The sequence below is a fragment of the Stegostoma tigrinum genome, chromosome 24 (genome assembly GCF_030684315.1).
Source record: "Stegostoma tigrinum isolate sSteTig4 chromosome 24, sSteTig4.hap1, whole genome shotgun sequence".
Lineage (NCBI taxonomy): Eukaryota > Metazoa > Chordata > Chondrichthyes > Orectolobiformes > Stegostomatidae > Stegostoma > Stegostoma tigrinum.
This window is the reverse complement of record NC_081377.1, coordinates 47,650,927-47,674,343: the sequence shown is the minus strand read 5'-3', so window position 1 is coordinate 47,674,343 and position 23,417 is coordinate 47,650,927. Positions and strand designations below refer to the sequence as shown.

Here is a 23,417-nt window from a genome sequence, read left to right as displayed (position 1 = left end):
CATCTGCCAATGTGGTATACTGCATCCACTGTACCCGGTGCGGCTTCCTCTATATTGGGGAAACCAAGCGGAGGCTTGGAGACCGCTTTGCAGAACACCTCCGCTCAGTTCGCAACAAACAACTGCACCTCCCAGTCGCAAACCATTTCCACTCCCCCTCCCATTCTCTTGATGACATGTCCATCATGGGCCTCCTGCAGTGCCACAATGATGCCACCCGAAGGTTGCAGGACCAGCAACTCATATTCCGCTTGTGAACCCTGCAGCCGAATGGTATCAATATGGACTTCACCAGTTTCAAAATCTCCCCTTCCCCAACTGCATCCCTAAACCAGCCCAGTTCGTCCCCTTCCCCCACTGCACCACACAACCAGCCCAGCTCTTCCCCCCCACCCACTGCATCCCAAAACCAGTCCAACCTGTCTCTGCCTCCCTAACCTGTTCTTCCTCTCACCCATCCCTTCCTCCCACCCCAAGCCGCACCCCCAGCTACCTACTAACCTCATCCCACCTCCTTGACCTGTCCGTCTTCCCTGGACTGACCTATCCCCTCCCTACCTCCCCACCTATACTCTCCTCCCCACCTATCTTCTTTACTCTCCATCTTCGGTCCGCCTCCCCCTCTCTCCCTATTTATTCCAGTTCCCTCTCCCCATCCCCCTCTCTGATGAAGGGTCTAGGCCCGAAACGTCAGCTTTTGTGCTCCTGAGATGCTGCTTGGCCTGCTGTGTTCATCCAGCCTCACATTTTATTATCTTGGAATTCTCCATCATCTCTGACACTACACCTGGTTATCTCAGATTCTCCAGCAGCGGCAGTTCCTACTGTCTGTGCTACACCTTTCAGAATATTTTTGTTTCTGGTCAAAGTGCATTTTGGGAACAATCGATTCCCTCAAAACTAGGTACCTGCCAATCTACATTACCCGAAGGTCTGCGCGACAACTTCCACGCATAGCCGGAAGCACTCTTCTGAAAGCCGATTGGTTATTCGCCTGGCGGTCACTGGTGATGCTGTTAGGAAGACGCCGGCGCACTTCCGGTTAGTGCGGGTGCGAATCCGGACGGACTGAGTGGTCGCGTCGCTGGAACCTGAGGAAAGTCGCGGATCCGTGGTGTACCTTGTGTGTGGGAGGGTGAGTGTGCGGTGGACTTCCTCCCCCGTCTCTGATTTACCTCACGGAGGCCCAAAGCTGTTAACCGAGACCGTGGTTAACGCCGGGGTTTACTTGGAGTTTTGAGCCGGGCCCAGGCCGTATCTGATGCGCACTTTAGCGCTGATCCCGAGCTAACGCCGAGTTTTGCCCCGGGATCGACAACGTGCGGCGCGGTTGAGGCTGATTTTCCTGTTTGTTGCGCATCCGCGCCGTCACAATGTGGAAATATGTGCCTCCCGGGCTGTCCTGAAAACTCCTGTTTGGTTCATATCCACTGAAAAGGGATTTGTGTTTGTACGGAACAATCTGACCCTGAAACTCGCGTCGGTAAATGCTGCTGAGTTTTCAGGTTAAACTCTTGGTTTTTCGGTAGATAATTCTTTCTCTATAAATCAGCCTTGATGTCTGTAACAATTTGGCATATATGATTAATATGTTGATTTTCAGCAAACGGGTTGTAACTGACACCTTTGGGACATTTCGATTAATCGAGTTCATTCCACCCACAAAATATGGGATTTACCGACCATTATCTCTCCCCGTGCAGTCGTCTTGGGCACGATTTTGGATGAATACTCCTAGCTAATAACAAGACTAAGATATAGGAGCAGAATGCGCATTCGGCCCATCACATCTGCTCCACCATTCAATCATTCCTGTATTTTCCGCGTAACTCTTGAACTCAGCTGTCTCTGTCTTAACACCACCCATTCGGCTGGTGTCAATAAATTCCACAGATTCATCATTGTCCAGCTGAAAAAAATTCCTCATCTCAGTTCCAAAGGGTCATCCCTTAAATCTGAGCCTGCCCTCAGATCCTAGATTCTCCTACTAGTGGAAATGCCTTTTTCAAGTCAACTCTATCCAGGTTTATCAGTATTCCGTAAGTTTCAATCAGGTCTCTTCCCTCCACGACCCCCCCCCCCCAAACCTCCATGTATCACATGGCCTTATTTTCTCTCCTATATCCTGACTACTGCTAGGAGGCCTGTAGGTAACTCCCATCAGTCATTTATCCTTTGCAGTTCTGCAGCTCTACCTGGATTCTACTTTGCGATTCTTTTATATGACTTTTTGCTATCAATTTAATTTCATTTCTTACTACCAAGGCAACCTCACCCCTTCTGGCAATCTGTTTGTCCTTTCAATAGGATACATATCTTTGGGTATTTGGTTCTCAGCCCTGATCTCCTTGCAGATGTGTCTCGGGTACCTGCCAGTTTCAATCTGCACCACCGGCTCATTGACTTTGTTTTGTGCACTGTGTGTGTTTAAATATAAAACCTTTAGTCCTATGTTGACTGGCTCCCATCCTTATCTGCTGTGCCTGAAGTTAGATTATTGACCCTTTCTGTACTCTGTCCTTTTAAAGTTTTCAGAACAATTAATAACCTTGGCTGACAAATTCCACCACCCCCCCCCCCACTTTAACTTATTCCTGCATTTTTTAGTTTAGTTCTATCCACAGCCCTAGTTGGGTGATTCACCAGGACTTTGGTCCTAGCATGGTTCAGGTGGAGCCCATCCTAACAGAACAGCTTCCTCCTTCCCCAGCACTGGTGCCACGGTCCCATGAATTTGCACCCATTTCTCCTGGGCTAATCTTTGAGGTTCGTGTTTCCTCTTGAATTTTGTTGACCCTATGTCAATTGGTTTATGGGTCAGGTAGTAATCCAGAGATTATTATCGTTTTGGTTCTGCTAATCAATTTATCCCTTTATCTGTTTATATTCCCTCAGCAGAACTTCTGTCCTCTTTCTTCCTATATAATTGATACCTACATGGCCCATGACAACTGGATTCCTCTTCCTCCACGCCCCCCCACACACAAACACGCGCACACACACAAACACACGCGCACACACACAAACACACACGCGCACACACACAAACACACACGCGCACACACACAAACACACACGCGCACACACACAAACACACACGCGCACACGCACAAACACACACGCGCACACGCACAAACACACGCGCACACGCACACGCACAAGCGCACACGCACACGCACAAGCGCACGCGCACACGCACAAGCGCACGCGCACACGCACAAGCGCACGCGCACAAACACACGCGCACGCGCGCGCGCACACACGCGCCTGGGCACCAGGCAGATTACACAACCTCTTGAACTCTAGATCGGACCACAGAACTGTCTGTTCCCCTGATTATAATGACATTTCTCTCTTCTGCTCCATCCTGAATGGCACCTTGTTCCTCCTTGCCATGGTAGTTTGCTCCAGCTTCCCATTGCTCTGCTGTCATCCACATCGGGAGCAGGAATCTCGGACAAAAATAGAAATTGCTGGAAAAACTCAGCAGGCCTGGCAAAATCTGCAAAAAGAAAACAAAGTAAAATATTTCAGGTGCAGTGACTCTTCAGAACAAGAAATAGAAAACATATCTGCAGTCTCCTTGCAGTTATCCTTCTTACTAAGTTTTTTGTCATCTGAAAATTTGGTGATATTACATTTAGTTCCCTTAGCTAAATCCTTTTTATTCATTATTGGGATGTGAATGTCACTGGCTGGCCAGCATTTAATGTCTATCCCTAGTTGTCTTTGAGAAGGTGGTAGTGAGCTGCCTTCTTGAATTACTGCAGTTCATATGGGTCAACCGACAGCATAATGCCATCAGGGAGGAAATTCCAGGATTTTGACCCAACGACAGATAAGGAGCTGTGATATATATCCAAGTCAGGATGTTGAGGACTTGGTGGGGAGCTTTCAGGTGGTGGTGTTACCGTGTATCTGCTGCTCTTATCCTTGTAGATGGAAGTGGTTGTGGGCTTAGAAGGTGCTTCTAGGGTCTTTTGAGAGTTTCTGCAGTGCATTTTGTGATGGTAGACACTGCTGCTATTCAGCGTTGGTGGAGGAGGGAGTGGATGCTTGTGGACATAGTGCCAATCAAGTGGGCTGCTTTGTCCTGGATGATGTCATGCTTCTTGAGTGTTGTTGGAGCTGCATCTGGGGAGGCAATGGCCTAGTGGTATAATTGCTGGATTGTTAATCCAGACACCTGTGTAATATTCTGGGGACCCATTTGAATCCTGCCGCGGCAGATAGTGGAATTCAGATTCCACCATATCTGAAATTAAGAGGCTAATGATGTCCATGAATCCATTGCCAATTGTCAGAAAACCCATCTGGCTCACTAAGATCCTTTAAGCAAGGAAACTTCCATTCTTACCTGATCTGGCCTCTGTAACTCCAGACCCATAGTAATGGGCAATTCGGGAGGGTCTAGTCAGTGATCCCCTCATTTCACCAATGAATAAAGAAGAAAAATGGTGCTGAATGTTGTGCAATTGTTGTCAGACAACATATTTCTAACCTTATGATGGAGGGGAGGTCATCGATGAAGCCGGTGTCGATGATTGGGCCTAGGTCACAACCCTGTGGAACTCCTACAGAGATGACTTGGAATTGAGAGATAATGGGAACTGCAGATGCTGGAGAATTCCAAGATAATAAAATGTGAGGCTGGATGAACACAGCAGGCCAGGCAGCATCTCAGGAGCACAAAAGCTGACGTTTCGGGCCTGGACCCTTCATCAGAGAGGGGGATGGGGAGAGGAAACTGGAATAAATAGGGAGAAAGGGGGAGGCGGACCGAAGATGGAGAGTAAAGAAGATAGATGGAGAGAGTATAGGTGGGGAGGTAGGCAGGGGATAGGTCAGTCCAGGGAAGACGGACAGATCAAGGAGGTGGGATGAGGTTAGTAGGCAGATGGGGGTGCGGCTTGGGGTGGGAGGAAGGGATGGGTGAGAGGAAGAACTGGTTAGGGAGGCAGAGACAGGTTGGACTGGTATTGGGATGCAGTGGGTGGGGGGGGGGGGGGAGAAGAGCTGGGCTGGTTGTGTGGTGCAGTGCGGGGAGGGGGACGAACTGGGCTGGTTTAGGGATGCAGTAGGGGAAGGGGAGATTTTGAAACTGGTGAAGTCCACATTGATACCATTAGGCTGCAGGGTTCCCAGGCGAAATATGAGTTGCTGTTCCTGCAACCTTCGGGTGGCATCATTGTGGCAGTGCAGGAGGCCCATGATGGACATGTCATCTAGAGAATGGGAGGGGGAGTGGAAATGGTTTGCGACTGGGAGGTGCAGTTGTTTGTTGCGAACTGAGCGGACGTGTTCTGCAAAGCGGTCTCCAAGGCTCCGCTTGGTTTCCCCAATGTAGAGGAAGCCACACCGGGTACAGTGGATGCAGTATACCACATTGGCAGATGTGCAGGTGAACCTCTGCTTGATGTGGAATGTCATCTTGGGGCCTGGGATAGGGGTGAGGGAGGTGGTGTGGGGTCAAGTGTAGCATTTCCTGCGGTTGCAGGGGAAGGTGCCGGGTGTGGTGGGGTTGGAGGGCAGTGTGGAGCGAACAAGGGAGTCATGGAGAGAGTGGTCTCTCCGGCAAGCAGACGGGTGGGGATGGAAAAATGTCTTGGGTGGTGGGGTCGGATTGTAAATGGCGAAAGTGTCAGAGGATGATGCGTTGTATCCGGAGGTTGGTAGGGTGGTGTGTGAGAACGAGGGGGATCCTCTGAGGGCGGTTGGGGCGGGGTGTGAGGGATGTGTTGCGGGAAATATGGGAGACGCGGTCAAGGGCGTTCTCGATCACTGTGGGGGGAAAGTTGCGGTCCTTGAAGAACTTGGACATCTGGGATGTGCGGGAGTGGAATGTCTTATCGTGCGAGCAGATGCGGCGGAGGCGGAAGAATTAGGAATAGGGAATGGAATTTTTGCAGGAGGGTGGGTGGGAGGAGGTGTATTCTAGGTAGCTGTGGGAGTCGGTGGGCTTAAAATGGACATCAGTTATAAGCTGGTTGCCTGAGATGGAGACTGAGAGGTCCAGGAAGGTGAGTGATGTGCTGGAGATGGCCCAGGTGAACTGAAGGTTGGGGTGGAAGGTGTTGGTGAAGTGGATGAACTGTTCGAGCTCCTCTGGGGAGCAAGAGGCGGCGCCGATACAGTCATCAATGTACCCGAGGAAGAGGTGGGGTTTGGGGCCTGTGTAGGTGCGGAAGGGGGGCTGTTCCACGTAACCTACAAAGAGGCAGGCATAGCTGTGGCCCATGCGGGTGCCCATGGCCAGCACCTTAGTCTGTAGGAAGTGGGAGGAGTCAAAAGAGAAGTTGTTGAGGGTGAGGACGAGTTCAGCTAGGCGGATGAGAGTGTCGGTGGAGTGGGACTGGTCCAGCCTGTGGGACAGGAAGAAGCTGAGGGCCTTGAGGCCATCTGCATGCGGAATGCAGGTGTATAGGGACTGGACGTCCATGGTGAAGATGAGGTGTTGGGGGCCAGGGAATTGGAAGTCCTGGAGGAGGTGGAGGGCGTGGGTGGTGTCACGGACGTAGGTGGGGAGTTCCTGGACCAAAGGGGAGAAAATGGAGTCCAGATAGGTGGAGATGAGTTCGGTGGGGCAGGAGCAGGCTGAGACGATGGGTCGACCAGGGCAGGCAGGTTTGTGGATTTTGGGAAGGAGACAGAAACGGGCCGTGCGGGGTTGGGGAACAATGAGGTTGAAGGCTTTGGGTGGAAGGTCCCCTGAGGTGATGAGGTCGTGAATGGTGTTGGAGATGATGGTTTGGTGCTCGGGTGTGGGGTCATGATCGAGGGGGCGTAGGAGGTGGTGTCGGAGAGTTGGCGTCTGGCCTCGGCAATGTAGAGGTCAGTGCGCCATACTACCACTGCGCCTCCCACTGGACCCGCTGTGTTCATCCAGCCTCACATTTTATTATATTGACTTGGAATTGAGTTGGCTTACCTCCTACAACCATGACCATCTTCCTATGTGCCAGATATGACACCAACCAGTGGAAAGCCTGTCCTCTAATTTGCATTGATTCCAGTTTTGCTCGGGCTTCTTGTAGCCATACTTGGTTAAATGCAGCCTTGGTGTCAACAGCTGCGACTGTCACCAGGTCTGTTCTGTCTTTGTTTGAACCAAGGCTGTAATGAGGTCAGGAGCTGAGAGGCCTTGACAGAACCCAAGCTGGGCGTCACTGAATGGGTTATTGCTGAGCTGGTGCTGCTTGATAACACCTTCCGTCACTTGACTGATGGTCGAGAGTAGAGCGATGAGGCCTGGTTGGATTTGCTCTGCTTTTTATGTACAAGACATTCCTAGGCAATTTTCCTCACTGGGAGGTAGATGTCAGTGTTGTAACTGTACTGAAAGAGCTTGGCTAGGGAAGCACCGTCATCATTACTGTTAGAATGTTGTTAGGACCGTAGCTTTTTTGGTATTCAGTGCCTCCAACTGTTTTTTAATATTATGTGGTGGGCATCGGATTGTCTGAAGGACTGGTATTTGTGACGCTGGGGACCACTGGAGAAGCTGTTCAACACTTTTGGCTGAAGATTGCTACGAATGCTTCAGCATTGTGTTTGACACTAATGCCTGGTCTCTTCCTTCATTGAGAATGGGGATATTTGTGGAGCTTCCACCAGCAGTGAGTTGTCCCATTGTTTACCACCATTCACGACTGGATTTGGCAAGCCTGCAGAATGTAGATCTCATCGTTTAGTTATGGGCTCACTTGGCTTTGTCTGACATTTGTTGCTTATGTTTGGCATGCAAGTTATCCTATTAGTGGCTTCACCATGTTGGCACTTTGTTTTCAGACCTGCCTGGTGCTGCTCCTGCCATGCTCTCCTTCACTCTCCATTGAACCAGGGTTGATCTCCTAGCTTAATTGTAGTGGTTGAGTGGCATATATGGAAGGTTGTGAGGTTGCAGATTATGCTGGAGTACAATTCCGTTGTCGATGGCTCACAGCACCTCAAGGAGCAGCCTGGGAGGTGCAGTTGTTTGTTGCGAACTGAGCGTGAGTGTTCCTCAAAGCAGTCCCCAAGCCTCCGTTTGGTTTACCCGATGTAGAGGAGGCCACAATGGGAACAGCGGATGCAGTATATAACATTGACAGATGTACAGGTGAACATCTATTTGATGTGAAAAGCCTTCTTAGGGCCTGCATTGAGGGTGAAGGGGGAGGTATAGGGGCAGGTGGAGCACTTGCTTCGGTTGAAGGGGAAAGTGCTGGGGGTGGTGGGGCTGGAAGGGAGTGTGGAGCAGACAAGGGAGTCACAGAGAGAGTGGTCCCTCTGGAAAGCACAAGGGTGGGGAGGGAAAAATGTCTTTGGTAGTGAGGTCAGAATGCAGATGGCGGCGATGTCGGAGGATGATACGTTGGATTTGGAGGTTGGTGGGGTGGTATGTGAGGACGAGGGGGATGCTGTTTTGGTTATTATTGTGGATAGGGGGTGTAAGGGATGAGTTGTGGGAAATGCTGGAGACACGGTCGAGGGCATTTTCGATTACTGTGGAGGGGAAGTTGCAGTTTTCGAAAAAAGAGGACATCTGGAATGTTTGGAAGTGAAGATGATTTGTGGAGCTTCCTCCAGCAGTGAGTTGTCCCATTGTTTACCACCATGCCAGACTGGATTTGGCAAGCCTGCAGAATGTAGATCTCATCGTTTAGTTATGGGATCACTTGGCTTTGTGCACCTCATCTCGGGAGCAGATGCGGCGGAGGCGAAGGTATTGGGAATAGGGTATGGCCTTTTTACAGGAAGGTGGGTGATAGGAGGAATATTCTAGGTAGTTGTGGGAGTTTGTAGGCTTAAAATGGATATCGGTTTCCAGGTGGATGCCAGAGATGGAGACAGAGGTCCAGGAAGGAGAGAGGTGTCAGAGATGGTCCAGGTAAACTTAAGGTTGGGGTGGAAGGTATTAGTGAAGTGGATGAGTTGTTCGAGCGCCTCGTGGGAGCACGAGGTGGCACCGAAACAGTCATCAATGTAACGGAGGAAGAGATGGGGGATAGGGCCGGTGTAGCTTTGGAAGAGGGATTATTCCATGTACCCTACAAAGAGGCAGGCATAGCTTGGGCCCATGCGGGTACCCATGGCCACCCCCTTTGTCTGTAGGCAGTGGGAGGAATTAAAGGAGAAGTTGTTGAGGGTGAGGATGAGTTCAGATAATTGGATGAGGATGTCAGTGGAGGGGGACTGGTCGGATCTGCAGGACAGGAGGAAGCGGAGGGCTTTTAGGCCATGTATGGGGAATGCACGTGTATAGGGACTGGATGTCCAGAGTGAAAATGAGGTGTTGGTGACAAGGTAATTGGAAGCTCTGGAGGAGGTGGAGAGCATGCGTGGGGTCACGGACGTAGGTAGGGAGTTCCTGGACCAAGGGGGAGAAAATGGAATCCAGATAGGTGGAGATGAGTTTGGTGGGACAGGAGCTGGTGGAGACGATGGGTTGACCAGGGCAGTCAAGTTTGTGGATTTTGAGGAGGAGGTAGAAGTGGATGGTGCGGGGTTGGGGAATGATGAGGTTAGAGACTGTGGGTGGGAGGTCACCTGAGGTGATGAGGTTGTGGATGGTTTGGGAGATAATGAAAACTTGAAAGCTTGAAAACTGTTTAAAAACAACTCTTAAATGCAACTCATTCCTGTGATGGATATCTTTTTAAGGTCAGGGTTAACAGTGCAACGCTTTCCGTCTTAGAAATAGATCATTCATTTAATGGAACTGGTGATCTGGAGAAAAAGCAGTAAAACCCAGTTTGCAATATCAGTTACTCAAATCACAACGTTGTACTGGAAGTAAAATAATTTGTTTACATTTCTTTTGCAACCAGTACAAAGCATGCCACATTGGATAATTCAGAGTGAAATCTTAATTTATCTGTATGCATTTGTTGACAGAAGCAAGCTTTAGACTGAGACAGTTGCAGACTTGATCTTGTGTAGAGGGGGGAGAACCAAAACCAGTTAATTAAGCCTTCAAGCAGAGAAAATACTAACTTTTTCACTCCCAAATGGGACGAGATATCGCTAAATCTTGGGTTGAGGTTATGCAAGGATAGAGCATCCCTCTTGAATGGTTTGGCCTGAATTCTCAGACAAACCTAGTTCTAGAATCCTGAACCAGTGGAAATAGTTTATCTTTATCTATCCTGCCCTTTCCTATTAATATCTCGAAGAGTTTAATCAAATCACTCCTTAATCTACTGAATGCTAAAGAATTCAGGCCTAATTTGTATGATCTGTCCTTGTAACTTAAGCCCTGAAGTCCAGGTATCATTCTTAGTCATTATTGTCCATGGTGTATATAGATTATATAGAAGAAAATGTAGCAGGCGATGTAGTAAGATTGTGGGCGATATGAAGATTGCCAACCACCCAACCAATGAGAAGAAATATCTTGTGTTACATGGGGATATAGACAGGTTGGTTAAATGGGCAGATCAGTGGCAGATGAAATTTAGAGTCTATAGGTGTGAGGCTGGAAAAGCATAGCAGGTCAGACAACATCCAAGGAACAGGTAAGACAACATTTCGAGCCAAAACTCCTCTTCAGGACTGTTTCGACCCAAAACATTGACTTACCTGCTGCTCAGATGCTGTGTGACCTGCTACGCTCTTCCAGCCTTTCACTTATAGACTTTGGCTTCCAGCAGCTGCAGTCTTTATTGCCTTTTTGGCAGGTGGAATTTAAGTGTGAGGTGATACTCTTTGGAAGAAATAGCAATGCGAGGGCATACCCAACGAATGGCAGGACACTAGGAAGCTCAGAGGAACAGAAGGATCTTCAGGTACTTATCCACAGATCCCTGAAGGCAGCAGAATAGGTTAATAGGATATCTAAAGTACAAAGACATTTGCCTTTATCAGTTTTGGCATAGATTGTAAGAGCAGAGAGGTTATGTTGGAGTTGTGCAGGACTTTGGTAAGGCCACAGGTGGAGTACTGTTCACAGTTCTGATCACCGTACTATAGGAAGGATCTGGTTACCCTGGAGGGGGTGCAGAGGAAATCTGTCAGGATGTTGCCTGCAATGGAGATTTCAGAGAGGCTGGGTAAACTCTGGGTGTTTCATTTGCAGCAGATTAGGTAAGGGGGACCTGACTGAGGTATATAGGTTGAGGGGCATGGACAGGGTTGATAGAGAGCAGCTGTTCCCCTTAGGTAAAGATTAAATTTTAAGAAATCATTATTTTAGGTGAAAGGTTGGTGTTTTAGAGGGGATTTAAGCAAAACCATTTTCACCCACAGGGTGGTGGGAATCTGGAATGCACTACTTAGGATTTTAGAGGCAGGAAACCTCTTAACCTTTACAATGTACATGAATGAGCTCTTGAAATGTCATAACATTAAAGGTTAAGGGCCAAGTATTCAAAGTGGAAAGTGGGACAGGAGTAAATTTTGAGTAGTTCTTAGTTGTTACCTGCTCAATGGACCAAAGGGTCTGTACTGCAGGAGGGGGGAAATGACCATTCAGTTTAAGACCATAAGACATAGGAATGGAAGTAAGGCCATTTGGCCCATCAAGTTCACTCTGCCATTTAAATCATGGCTGATGGGCATTTCAACTCCACTTCCCTGCACTCTCCCAGTAGCCCTTGATTCCTTGTCAGATCAAGAATTTGTCGATCTCTGCCTTGAAGTTTGAGCTTATTAAATCTTTGATCATCTCAGCTTCCGCTACTACATAGGCAACTTTTGCAAGCAAAGAATTAATACTTAATAAAGTTTAACTTTAGAATTAAAACACCTATTCAAACTATTCATTTTTCCATACAAAGGTACTTCTGAATTGTTGCCAAAAATGGCTAACTGAAATACATGAACTAATTCTAATTTTAAAATGCAATTGAATTCTAGTGGCTAATTCCTTTTCTCCCTCTTTCTGTGCAGATTACAAAAAACGTAAACCATGAAAAATCAAGATTCAGAAAGTGAGTTCAGTCCATCTGCTGATGGCCATGAGAATGTAATGGTTGGAGCTTTATCAGCTGAAGGGGCAGATATTGTTGGCAGAGAGGATACTCTGGAAGTTGCTCCATCTACTGGACCTGAAACCAGTTATGAAATTTGCAAAAAATCAGATGATCACAATGGGCTTGATCAAAACCATGATAATCCAAGTACCAGTGATGACATACTGAATGGAACAAATGCAGGGGATAGCAGTGAGGAGTCATTAGTTGTTCAAGATACTCCTGCTGTAAATGGTTTGCATAACCTTCCAACTGAACCTTCAACAGCTGATGTTTCAGATGAGCTTAGCAGACAACTTGAAGATATACTGAACACATATTGCTGCAATCTGGCTGAACAGAGTTCAGCTGTACAACCTGAGGAGTCACCTGAAATGGAAGAAGCAGAAAAATGTGTTAATAGAGAGCCTCTGAGAAATGGTGTGCGAGAGATTGTATGTGGGGGGTTAAATGAAGATATTGAAAAGGTTGTGAAGGCAGAGGCCCGTGTGGAAGATGTGAAAGAAAATGGAAATGTTCCTAACAACAAAGATCAGAAAAAAGCTCCAGAAAAGAAGAAAGCCAAAGCTTTAGGTAAGTTAGGTTTGGATAACAGAATAACATGTTCAGTAAGATTTTGTCACTTTTCCCTTTTCACTTTTTGGTAATTGGTACATTTTATTAATATTCATGGTGATCCAATCAATGTTGCATTTCAAATAACCCTGGAAAGTAGAACGATAGATAAGAGAATAAAATTAGAGTAGGTGGCCCAATTGAAGAGCCTGAGGGCCAGTCTACTTCATCTTCTAGCAAATCAGGACAGGACTTGTACACTTAATTGTAAGGTCCTAGGGAGTGTTACCAAACAAAGAGACCTTGGGTACAAGTTCATAGTTCCTTAGAGGTAGAGTCACAGCTCGACAGGATAGCAGAGAAGGCTTTTACTGGTCAGTACATTGACTGAAGGACTTGGGAGATCATGTTGCAGGTGTACAGGACATTAATTAAGCCACTTTTGGAATACTGTGTTCAATTCTGGTCTCCCTGCTACAGGAAAGATGCTGTGAAACTTGAAAGGGTTCAGAAAAGATTACGAGGATGTTGCCAGAGTTGGAGGGTTTGAACGACAGGGAGAGGTTGAATAAGCTAGGGCTGTTTTCCCTGGAGTGTCGGAGGCTAAGGTAGAGACCTTCATAGAGGGTTATAAAACCATGAGGGGGCATGGATAGGGTGAATGGGAAAGGCCTTTTCCCTAGGGCATGGGAGTCCAGAACCAGGGGGTATAGTTTTAAGGTGAGAGGGGAAACATTTAGAAGGGATCTACGGAGCAACGTTTTTCAGGCAGAGGGTGGTACGTGAATGGAATGAGCTGCCAGAGTAGGCGGTAGAGGCTGATACAGTTACAACATTTCAAAGGCACTTGGATAGGAATATAATTAAGAAGGGTTTGGTGATATGGACCAAATGCTGGCCAATAGAACCAGATTAATTTATGATATCTGAACGGCATGGACACGTTGGGCCAAAGGGCTTGTTTCTGTCCTGCACAAAATGTGGAGGAATGGAATTGCAGGAGATACACAGTTTGGATTGGAAATTGGCTTGCTTAAAGAAGACAGAGGGTGGTAGTTGATGGGAAATGTTCATCCTGGAGACCAGTTACTAGTGGTGTACCGCAAGGGTTGGTGTTGGGTCCACTACTGTTTGTCATTTTTATAAATGACCTGGATGAGGCCGTAGAAGGATGAATAAGTAAATTTGCAGACGACACTAAGGTCGGTGGAGTTGTGGATAGTGACAAAGGATGTTGTAGGTTGCAGAGAGACATAGATAAGCTGCAGAGCTGGGCTGAGAGGTAGCAAATGGAGTTTAATGCAGACAAGTGTGAGGTGATGCACTTTGGTAGGAATAACCGGAAGGCAAAGTACTGGTCTAATGGTAAGATTCTTGGTAGTGTAGATGAGCAGAGAGATCTCGGTGTCCATGCCCACAGATCCTTGAAAGTTGCCACCCAGGTTGATAGGGCAGTTAAGAAGGCATACTGTGCTTTAGCTTTTATTAATAGAGGGATCGCGTTCCGGAACCAAGAGGTTATGCTGCAGCTGTACAAAACTCTGGTGCGGCCGCACTTGGAGTATTATGTACGGTTCTGGTCACCGCATTATAGGAAGGATGTGGAAGCTTTGGAAAGGGTACAGAGGAGATTTAGTGGGATGTTGCCTGGTATAGAGGGAAGGTCTTACGAGGAAAGGCTGAGGGACTTGAGGCTGTTTTCATTAGAGAGAAGAAGGTTGAGAGGTGACTTAATTGAAACATATAAAATAATCACAGGGTTAGATAGGGTGGATAGGGAGAGCCTTTTTCCTAGGATGGTGACAGCGAGCACGAGGGGCATAGCTATAAATTGAGGGGTGAAAGATATCGGACAGATGTCAGAGGTAGTTTCTTTACTCAGAGAGTAGTAAGGGAATGGAACGCTTTGCCTGCAACGGTAGTAGATTCGCCAACTTTAGGTACATTTAAGTCGTCGTTGGATAAGCATATGGCGTACAGGGAATAGTGTAGGTTAGATGGGCTTGAGATCGGTATGACAGGTCGGCACAACATCGAGGGCCGAAGGTCCTGTACTCTCCTGTATTGTTCTCTGTTCTATGCACATTGGTATGATTATGACTTCTGATTACTGGGTGTGTACTGAAAAGATTCTCTGTGCAAAATTGTGTGCCAGAAGGAAAATCGCAACTGCCTAGGCGCTTTTTGATTGTGATTTTCAGAGATTGTTTGGTGTTGAATTGGTACTCGGCCAATCTGAGGCACACTGTCTCATTAGATACACTGCTTTTGACTTAGCCTGTATTTTCTGAACTGACTTGGGAACACAGAAACATGAAATATTAACGTTCAAGTTGAGAATGAACGCAACATTGACTTTGTGCTTTGAATACCAAACACTTAGATTTAGACATTTGACCAGAAATCAACGTGGCTTTTATATGTCCTTAACATTCAATTTTCATTTTCAGTAATATAACCAGTGAATGCTTTAAGGACTGAAATATATTTTGTCCATTTTTTTTTATAGTCTCTATAATAGATATTAACTTTGTTCAGTGGCTAAAGGGTACCTTGGACCTACATAACCACTGCAAGCTTACTGATACTCTCACTAAATGGAAAATTGTTGACATATTTAGGGTATAATACGTAGAAGTCTGGACATCTAGCTCACTTTAGGGTACTGATCAGGACTTAAAATAAAGGGGATGGGAGACAGGTAAATTTACTTCTGTTAAACAAAAACAGAACGCTCTGGAAAAAGCAGTAGTCTGGATGATGAATTGGAGAAAGGTTGTCCCTATTAGTAGAGCAGATAGCATCTCTGAAGTTACTGGTCTAATCACAGGGTGGATCTCTACCATGTTCTGAGAGATAGAATTGCCTTTGCTAGGAGTCAGTGGTTTGTGGCAAGGAGGAGATTCCACAGAGAGCACCGTTTTGAAACCTGCCGCAAAGTACTGTCAAACTGTAAGGCAGGAAGTCTTGAGGTAATTAATACTTTGCAAATGAACGTGTGTCGTTAGTTTGATACTGCAGAGATTATGAACTACAATATGGGGGAAAACAATGTTGAAGCGGGGTAGTGACTGCCTGATTAAAATCTTCTACCTTTATGTATATGCTGTGGAAACTCATTTTGGCAAACTCATGTTTGGGTGAGCTTGCAGCTTGGATAGGTACCTGGGACTTCGATGTTGTGGCCATTTTGGAGACATGGATAGAGCAGGGTCAGGAATGGATGTTGCAGGTTCCAGGGTTTAGATCTTTGATTAAGGTCAGGGAAGGTGGTAAAAGAGGGGGAGGTGTGGCTTTGTTGGTCAAAGACAGTATAACGGTGGCTGAAAGAACTTTTGATGAGGACTTATCTACTGAGGTGGTATGGGCTGAGGTTGCTGAGGAAGGTTTATCGACTGAGTCAGTATGGGTGGAAGTTAGTAACAGCAAGGGAGCAGTCACCTCTCTGGGGGTTTTCTATGGACCCCCAAATAGCAGTAGGGAGATCGAAGAACTCATAGGCTGGCAGATTGTTGAAAAGTGCAAACGTAGCAGGATTGTTGTTATGGGTGACTTCAGCTTTCCCAATATAGATTGGAACCTCCTTGGTGCAGATGGTTTGGATGGAGCTGTTTTTTTGTCAGGTGTGTTCAGGAGGGTTTCCTTACTCAGTATGTGGACAGGCCGACGAGGGGAGAGGCCACTTTGGATTTGGTGCTTGGCAATGAGCCAGGCCAGGTGTCAGATCTCGTGGTGGGGGAACACTTTGGTGACAGTGACCACAACAGCCTCACATTTACCATAGCCATGGAAAGGGAAAGGAGCAGTTACCTGGGGAAGATATTTAACTGGGGTAAAGGAAACTATGATGCTATCAGACAGGAGTTGGGAAGTACAGATTGGGAGCAATTGTTCCACAGAGAGGGCACAGCAGACACGTGGAGACTGTTTAAGGAGCAGTTGTTGCGAGTGATGTTTAAATTTGTTCCTCTGAGACAGGTAAGAAGGGGTAAGATTAAGGGGCCTTGGATGACGGGTACAGAGGTGCTTCTTGTCAAAAAGAAAAAGGCAGTGTACGTAAAGTGGAGGAAGCAAGGGTGTAGCACAGCTTTAGAGGATTACAGGCTTGCTCGGAAGGAGCTCAAAAGTGGACTGAGGAGGGGGCATGAAAAAGGCTTGGCAGGAAGGATTAGGGAGAACCCGAAGGCATTTTACTCATACGTGAGGAATAAGAGAATGATCAGGGAGAAGGTAGGGCCGATCAGGGATAGCATAGGGAACTTGTGCACGGAGCCTGAGCAGATAGGGGAAGCCCTAAATGAGTTTTTTGCTTCGGTTTTCACTAAGGAAAGGGGCCTTGTTGTGAATGAGAACTTTGAGGAGCAGGAAAACAGGCTTGAACAGATCGAGATTGAGGAAGTTGATGTGCTGGAAATTTTGGCAAACATTAAGATTGATAAGTCCCCAGGGCCAGACCAGATTTATCCTAGGTTGCTCCGGGAAGCGAGAAAGGAGGTTGCTAAGCTGCTGGCGAGGATCTTTGCTACCTCACTCTCCACGGGAGTCGCACCGGAAGATTGGAGGGAGGCAAATGTTGTTCCTCTTTTCAAGAAAGGGAATAGGGAAATCCCTGGAAATGACAGACCAGCCAGTCTTACGTCTGTGGTCAGCAAGGTTTTGGAAAGAATTCTGAGAGATAGGATTTATGACTATTTGGAAAAGCATAGCGTGATTAAAAGGAGTCAGCATGGCTTTGTGAGGGGCAGGTCATGCCTTAAAAGTCTTATTGAGTTCTTTGAGGAGGTCACGAGACAGGTTGATAAGGGTCGAGCAGCGGATGTGGTGTACATGGACTTCAGCAAGGCATTTGGTAAGGTTCCCCACAGCAGGCTCATTCAAAGTCAGGAGGTATGGGATACAGGGTGATTTGAATTGGTTGACCGAGAGGAGGCAGAGAGTGGTTGTAGATGGTAAGTATTCTGCCTGGAGGTCAGTGCTGAGTCGTGTCCCGCAGGGCTCTGTTCTTGGGCCTCTGCTCTTTGTAGTTTTTATAAATGACTTGGATGTGGAGGTTGGGGGTGAGTAAGTATGTTTGCTGATGACATAAAGGTTGGAGGTGCCGTTGATAGTATCGAGAGCTATTGCAGGCTTCAGCGAGATATTGACAGTATGCAGAGCTGGGCTGAGAAATGGCAGATGGGAGTTCAACCTGGATAAATGTGAGGTGATGCATTTTGGAAGGTCAAACTTAAATGCTGAATATAGGATTAAAGGCAGGATTCTCGGCAGTGTGGAGGAACAGCGGGATCTTGGTGTTCAAGTGCATAGCTCCCTCAAAGTTGCCACCCAAGTGGATAAGGTTGTTAAGAAAGCATATGGTGTTTTGGCTTTCATTAACAGGGGGATCGGGTTTAAGAGCCGCGAGGTTATGCTGCAGCTCTACAAAACCCTGGTGAGGCCACACTTGGAATATTGTGTCCAGTTCTGGTCGCCCTATTCTAGGAAAGATGTGGAGGCTTTGGAGATGGTGCAAAAGAGGTTTACCAGGATGCTGCCTGGACTGGAGGGCTTGTCTTACGAGGAGAGGTTGACTGAGCTCGGACTTTTCTCTCAGGAGAGAAGGAGGAAGAGAGGTGACCTGATCGAGGTGTACAAGGTAATGAGAGGCATGGATAGAGTCGATAGCCAGAGACTTTTCCCCAGGGCAGGATTGACTGCCGTGAGGGGTCATAGTTTTAAGGTGTTAGGAGGAAGGTATAGAGGAGACGTCAGAGGGAGGTTCTTCACCCAGGGAGTTGTGAGCGCATGGAATACTTTGCCAGTGGAAGTCGTGGAAGTGGAGTCATTAGTGACATTTAAGCGACTGCTGGACATGCACATGGACAGCAGTGAATTGAGGGGAATCTAGGTTAGGTTATTTTATTTTTGGATTGGGATTATTCCACGGCACAACATCGTGGGCCGAAAGGCCTGTACTGTGCTGTACTTTTCTGTGTTCTATATTTCTAAGTCAGGATGATGGCCTTGGAGGGGAACTTGCAGGTGGTGGCATTTCCATTTGTGTGCTACCCACCATTGTTCTTCTCTGTCAGCAGTTACCGGTTTGGAAGGTGTTGCCTAAGGAGCCTTAGTGAATTTCTTCAGTGTGTTCTGTAGAAGCTGTATGTTGGTGTTCCTGAACATTGGTGGTGGACTGATTACATGTTTTTAGTGGTGCCTAGTAAGCAGGTGATTTTGTGCTGGATGGCAATGAGCTTTGAGAAGCTGCACTCATCCACAGAAGTGGGGATTATTCCATTATATTTCTAATATGCCTTTTGTATAATAGGCGAGCTTTGAAGAGTCAGAAGGTGGATTACTTGCAGGATTCTTAGCCTCTGACCAGCTCTTGTAGCTGCAGAATTTATATGGTGAGTTCAGTCCAGTTTCTCATCTGTGATAACTTCAGGATGTTGATGGTGGTCGATTTCAGTGTTATGAGAGCTATTGTTAGATTCTCTCGTTGGTGATGATATTGGCTTGGGCTTGTGCTTGTGCCTGTGCCTGTGCTGTGAATGTTATTTGGCACTTTTGAACTCCTATTTGTATATTATCCAGCTCTTGCTGCATTTGGGAATGCACTGCTTCAGTATCTATTCAATTGTGAATGGTGCTGAATGTTGTGAAATCATCTGAATGTCCAGTTCCTGACCTCGTATTGGAGGGAAGATCACTAATTAAGCAGCTGAAGATGCGTGGGCCTAGAACATTACTCTGAGGAACTCAGCAGTGATGTCCTGGAGCTCCGATGTCTGACCTCCAAAAACCGCAAGCAACTGTCTTTGTACATAGAGTCTAGCTAACAGCGAATTTATCTGTGATGCTGGTTGATTCTGTTTTTGGTAGGGATCCTTGATAACATACTTGGTCAGATGGAGCTTTGATGTCAAGGCAGTCACTCTGAAATTCAGCTGTTCCGTCCACATTTGAACTAAGGTTGTAATGAGGCTAGGTGCTGAGTGATCCTAGTGTAACTGAAATTGTGTCAGTAAATAGTGTATTTTCAAGTAAGTGATACTTGATACTGCTGTTGATGACATGTCCTAGCACTTTGGTAATAATCAAGAGTGGATGGTGATGCGGGATTAGCTTGGCTTTTTGTACATACCTGGCCAATTCTCCACATTGTCTCGAGCTGTTCCACTCAACACTTCTGGCTGAATGTTTTTGCAAAACTTCAGCCTAGTCTCTTGCATTAATGTGCAGGGCTACCGCATTGTTAAAGATGGGGTTATTTGTGGAATTTCTTTCTGCAGTGTGTTAATTGTCCACTGATATTCAGGACTTGAATGTTTAGATCTGATCTGTTGTTTGTGAAATCACTTAACACTGTCCGTCACTTGCTGCTTTTGCTGTTTGGCACACATGTAGTGTTGTTTTGTAGCTGTGCTGAGTTGACATCTCATTCTTAAGTATGCTTGCTACCACTGTTGACATGCCTGTCGCACTCTTCTTCAAACCAGGGTTGATGCCTGACTTGATGGTGATGGTACAGTGGGGCTTATGCTGGGCCATGAGGTTGCAGATTGTGTTGGAGTGGCAATTCTGCTGTTGCTGATGATTACCCTATTGGCTGATCGTCAATGTTTAGACCTGCTCAAAGTCTGTACCATGGAGTGTGGTGATAGTGCCACACAACATGATGAAGTGCATCCTTAATGTGAAGACGTGACTTCATCTCCACAAAGACGATGTAGTAGTAACTCTTATCAGTACTGTCATGGATAGATGCATCTCCAGTAAGAACATAGATATAGGAGCAGGAGTAGAACATCCCTCATGTTTGCCTGCCATTCTGGAAGATCGTGGCTCTATTCCTTTCCGAGATAATAAAGTGTGAAGCTGGATGAACACAGCAGGCCAAGCAGCATCTCAGGAGCACGAAAGCTGACGTTTCGGGCCTAGACCCTTCATCAGAGAGGGGGATGGGGTGAGGGCTCTGGAATAAATAGGGAGAGGGAGGGAGGCGGACTGAAGATGGAGAGAAAAGAAGATAGGTGGGGAGGGGATAGGTCAGTCCAGGGAAGACGGACAGGTCAAGGAGGTGGGATGAGGTTAGTAGGTAGGAGATGGAGGTGCGGCTTGGGGTGAGAGGAAGAGCAGGTTAGGGAGGCAGAGACAGGTTGGACTGGTTTTGGGATGCAGTGGATGGAGGGGAAGAGCTGGGCTGGTTGTGTGGTGCAGTGGGGGGAGGGGACGAACTGGACTGGTTTTGGGATGTGGTGGGGGAAGGGGAGATTTTGAAGCTGGTGAAGTCCTCGTTGATACCATTGGGCTGCAGGGTTCCCAAGCGGAATATGAGTTGCTGTTCCTGCAACCTTCAGGTGGCATCATTGTGGTACTGCAGGCGGCCCATGATGGACATGTCATCTAAAGAATGGGAGGGGGAGTGGAAATGGTTTGCGACTGGGAGGTGTAGTTGTTTATTGCGAACCGAGCGGAGGTGTTCTGCGAAGCGGTCCCCAAGCCTCCGCTTGGTTTTCTCACTGTAGAGGAAGCCACACCGGGTACAATGGATGCAGTATACCACATTGGCAGATGTGCAGATGAACCTCTGCTTAATGTGGAAAGTCATCTTGGGGCCTGGGATAGGGGTGAGGGAGGAGGTGTGGGGGCAAGTGTAGCATTTCCTGCAGTTGCAGGGGAAGGTGCCGGGTGTGGTGGGGTTGGAGGGCAGTGTGGAGCGGACAAGGGAGTCACGGAGAGAGTGGTCTCTCCGGAAAGCAGACAAGGGTGGGGATGGAAAAATGTCTTGGGTGGTGGGGTCGGATTGTAGATGGCGGAAGTGTCGGAGGGTGATGCGTTGTATTTAGAGGTTGGTGGGGTGGTGTGTGAGAACGAGGGGGATCCTCTTTGGGCGGTTGTGGTGGGGGCGGGGTGTGAGGGATGTGTTGCGGAAAATGCGGAAGACGCAGTCAAGGGCGTTCTGGACCACTGTGGGGGGGGAACGTTGCGGAGACATTTTTCCATCCCCACCCAACAAGTATGTACCAACCTGTCTACATTAATCCCACTCTCCACCACCTGGCCCAGAGTCTTGAATATTACTTTTCAAAAGCTGCTGAGGTTTCCTGTCTCATCTACTCCATAAGATGGATAGAGCTGTTGCAGATAGTGGAATCAAGGGTTGTGGGGATAAGACAGGAACAGGAGATTGATTGTGGATGATCAACCATGATCATAATGAATGGTGGCTAGCTCGAAGGGCCGAATGGCCAAGTCCTGCACCTGTTGTCTATTGTCTACTCTTCCAGGCAGTGCATTCCAGATTCCCCCCACTATCTAGGTGACAAGATTATTCCTGAAATCCCTCTACAACTCCTGTTCTTCCCCCTAAAGTTATGCCCCCTTATTATTGACACTTTCACTAAAGTGGACAGCTGCTTCCTATCCACCCTGCCTATGCCCCTCAGAATTCTATGCATCTCCATCAGGTCTCCCTTCAGCCCTCTCTGTTCTAAAGAAAACAGCCTAAGCCTTTCTTCAGCGAAACTGCTCCATCCTAGGCAACATCCTGATGAATCTCTGCATCCTTCCAACGCAATCACATCCTTCCCGTTGAGATAACAAGAGCTGCTTTGTCGTTGCGGGCTGAAATGGCAAAAGGACTGTTTTAAAACATGAGGATGGTGAAATGGATTACTGCATGTTTTACAAAATTGTTACTGACTTTTGTTTGTTCAACAAGTGGGGAAAGGTTAGTTGCGGATAAGGTGGCATGAGGTCGTGCGCATGAAGTAAGATTCAGCAAATAGCTGATTGACAACTGGTCACAAATCTATAGACCCATGACAAGGCCTTCTGCCTGCCAACAACTAAGTGATTGGCTGGCTATTATAGCTGAGCAGCTTGAGTGTGTGAACAATATAGCCAGAGCATTCAGACCTCCGGAAGCGAGGTGCCATCCTTTCCTCTCTCTCTTTGTGCTATGTGGTTGATTAGCTCATTTGGACGGGTGTCTGATTTGCAATGCATTCTGATGCCAGTAGCGCAGACGGAATTCCCATGCTGGCTTGGGTTACTGTAAAGTACTCTGCTTCTCACTCTGTCCCCTCACCTGACCTGTGGTGATCTTCAGGGTAAACTACTATCAGTTGTGTCTCTTTAATTAAAGAGCAGCCCTATGGCATGCTTAAATTATGACAAATTTACCTGTTTACCTTTGTACCATATCTTTCCATGTTTCCATGTTTTCCCACTATTTAGTTCAATCTTGCCTTCCTGCTCCAGTATGGTGCCATCTCATTGTGGAATAAGGTAGGTGAGCTTGCAGCATGGATCGGTACCTGGGACTTCGATGTTGTGGCCATTTTGGAGACATGGATGGAGCAAGGTCAGGAATGGATGTTGCAGGCTCCAGGGTTTAGATCTTTGAGTAAGATCAGGGAAGGTGGTAAAAGAGGGGGAGGTGTGGCTTTTAGTCAAGGACAGTATAACGGTGGCTGAAAGAACTTTTGACGAGGATTTGTCTACTGAAGTGATATGGGTTGAGGTCAGAAACAGGAGAGGAGAGGTCACACTGCTGGGAGTTTTTTATAGACCTCTGCGAAATTCCAGGGATGTGGAGGAGAGGATTGGCAAAACGATTCTGGGCAGGACTGAAAGGAACAGGCTGGTAATTATGGGACACTTTAACTTCCCTAACATTGACTGGAAATGCTATAACTCTCGTACGTCGGATGGATCAGTTTTTGTCCCAGTGTGTGCAGGACGGTTTCTTGACACAGTATGTCGAAGGGCCGACAAGAGGGGAGGCCACACTGAATCTGATACTTGGTAATGAACCAGGCCAGGTGTTTGATTTAGTGGTAGATGAGCACTTTGGAGAGAGTGACCATAACTCGGTTAACGTTTACTTTAGCAATGGAAAGGGGTAGGAACATGACACGGCAA

General features: G+C 47.2%; 1 protein-coding gene across 2 annotated transcripts in view; it reads left to right on the top strand.

Moving 5' to 3' along the window:
* The first annotated feature begins 1,022 nt into the window (after nucleotides 1–1,022).
* The window catches only part of txlna (taxilin alpha), a 124,520-nt gene continuing 102,125 nt past the window's right edge, over nucleotides 1,023–23,417 (top strand). For both annotated transcript variants that reach the window (XM_048557911.2, XM_048557910.2), the window contains exons 1-2: nucleotides 1,023–1,135; nucleotides 11,869–12,524. In XM_048557911.2, the coding sequence (XP_048413868.1) occupies nucleotides 11,888–12,524 (637 nt within the window). In that variant the 5' untranslated portion in view covers nucleotides 1,023–1,135; nucleotides 11,869–11,887. The remainder of the gene's footprint in view (nucleotides 1,136–11,868; nucleotides 12,525–23,417) is intronic.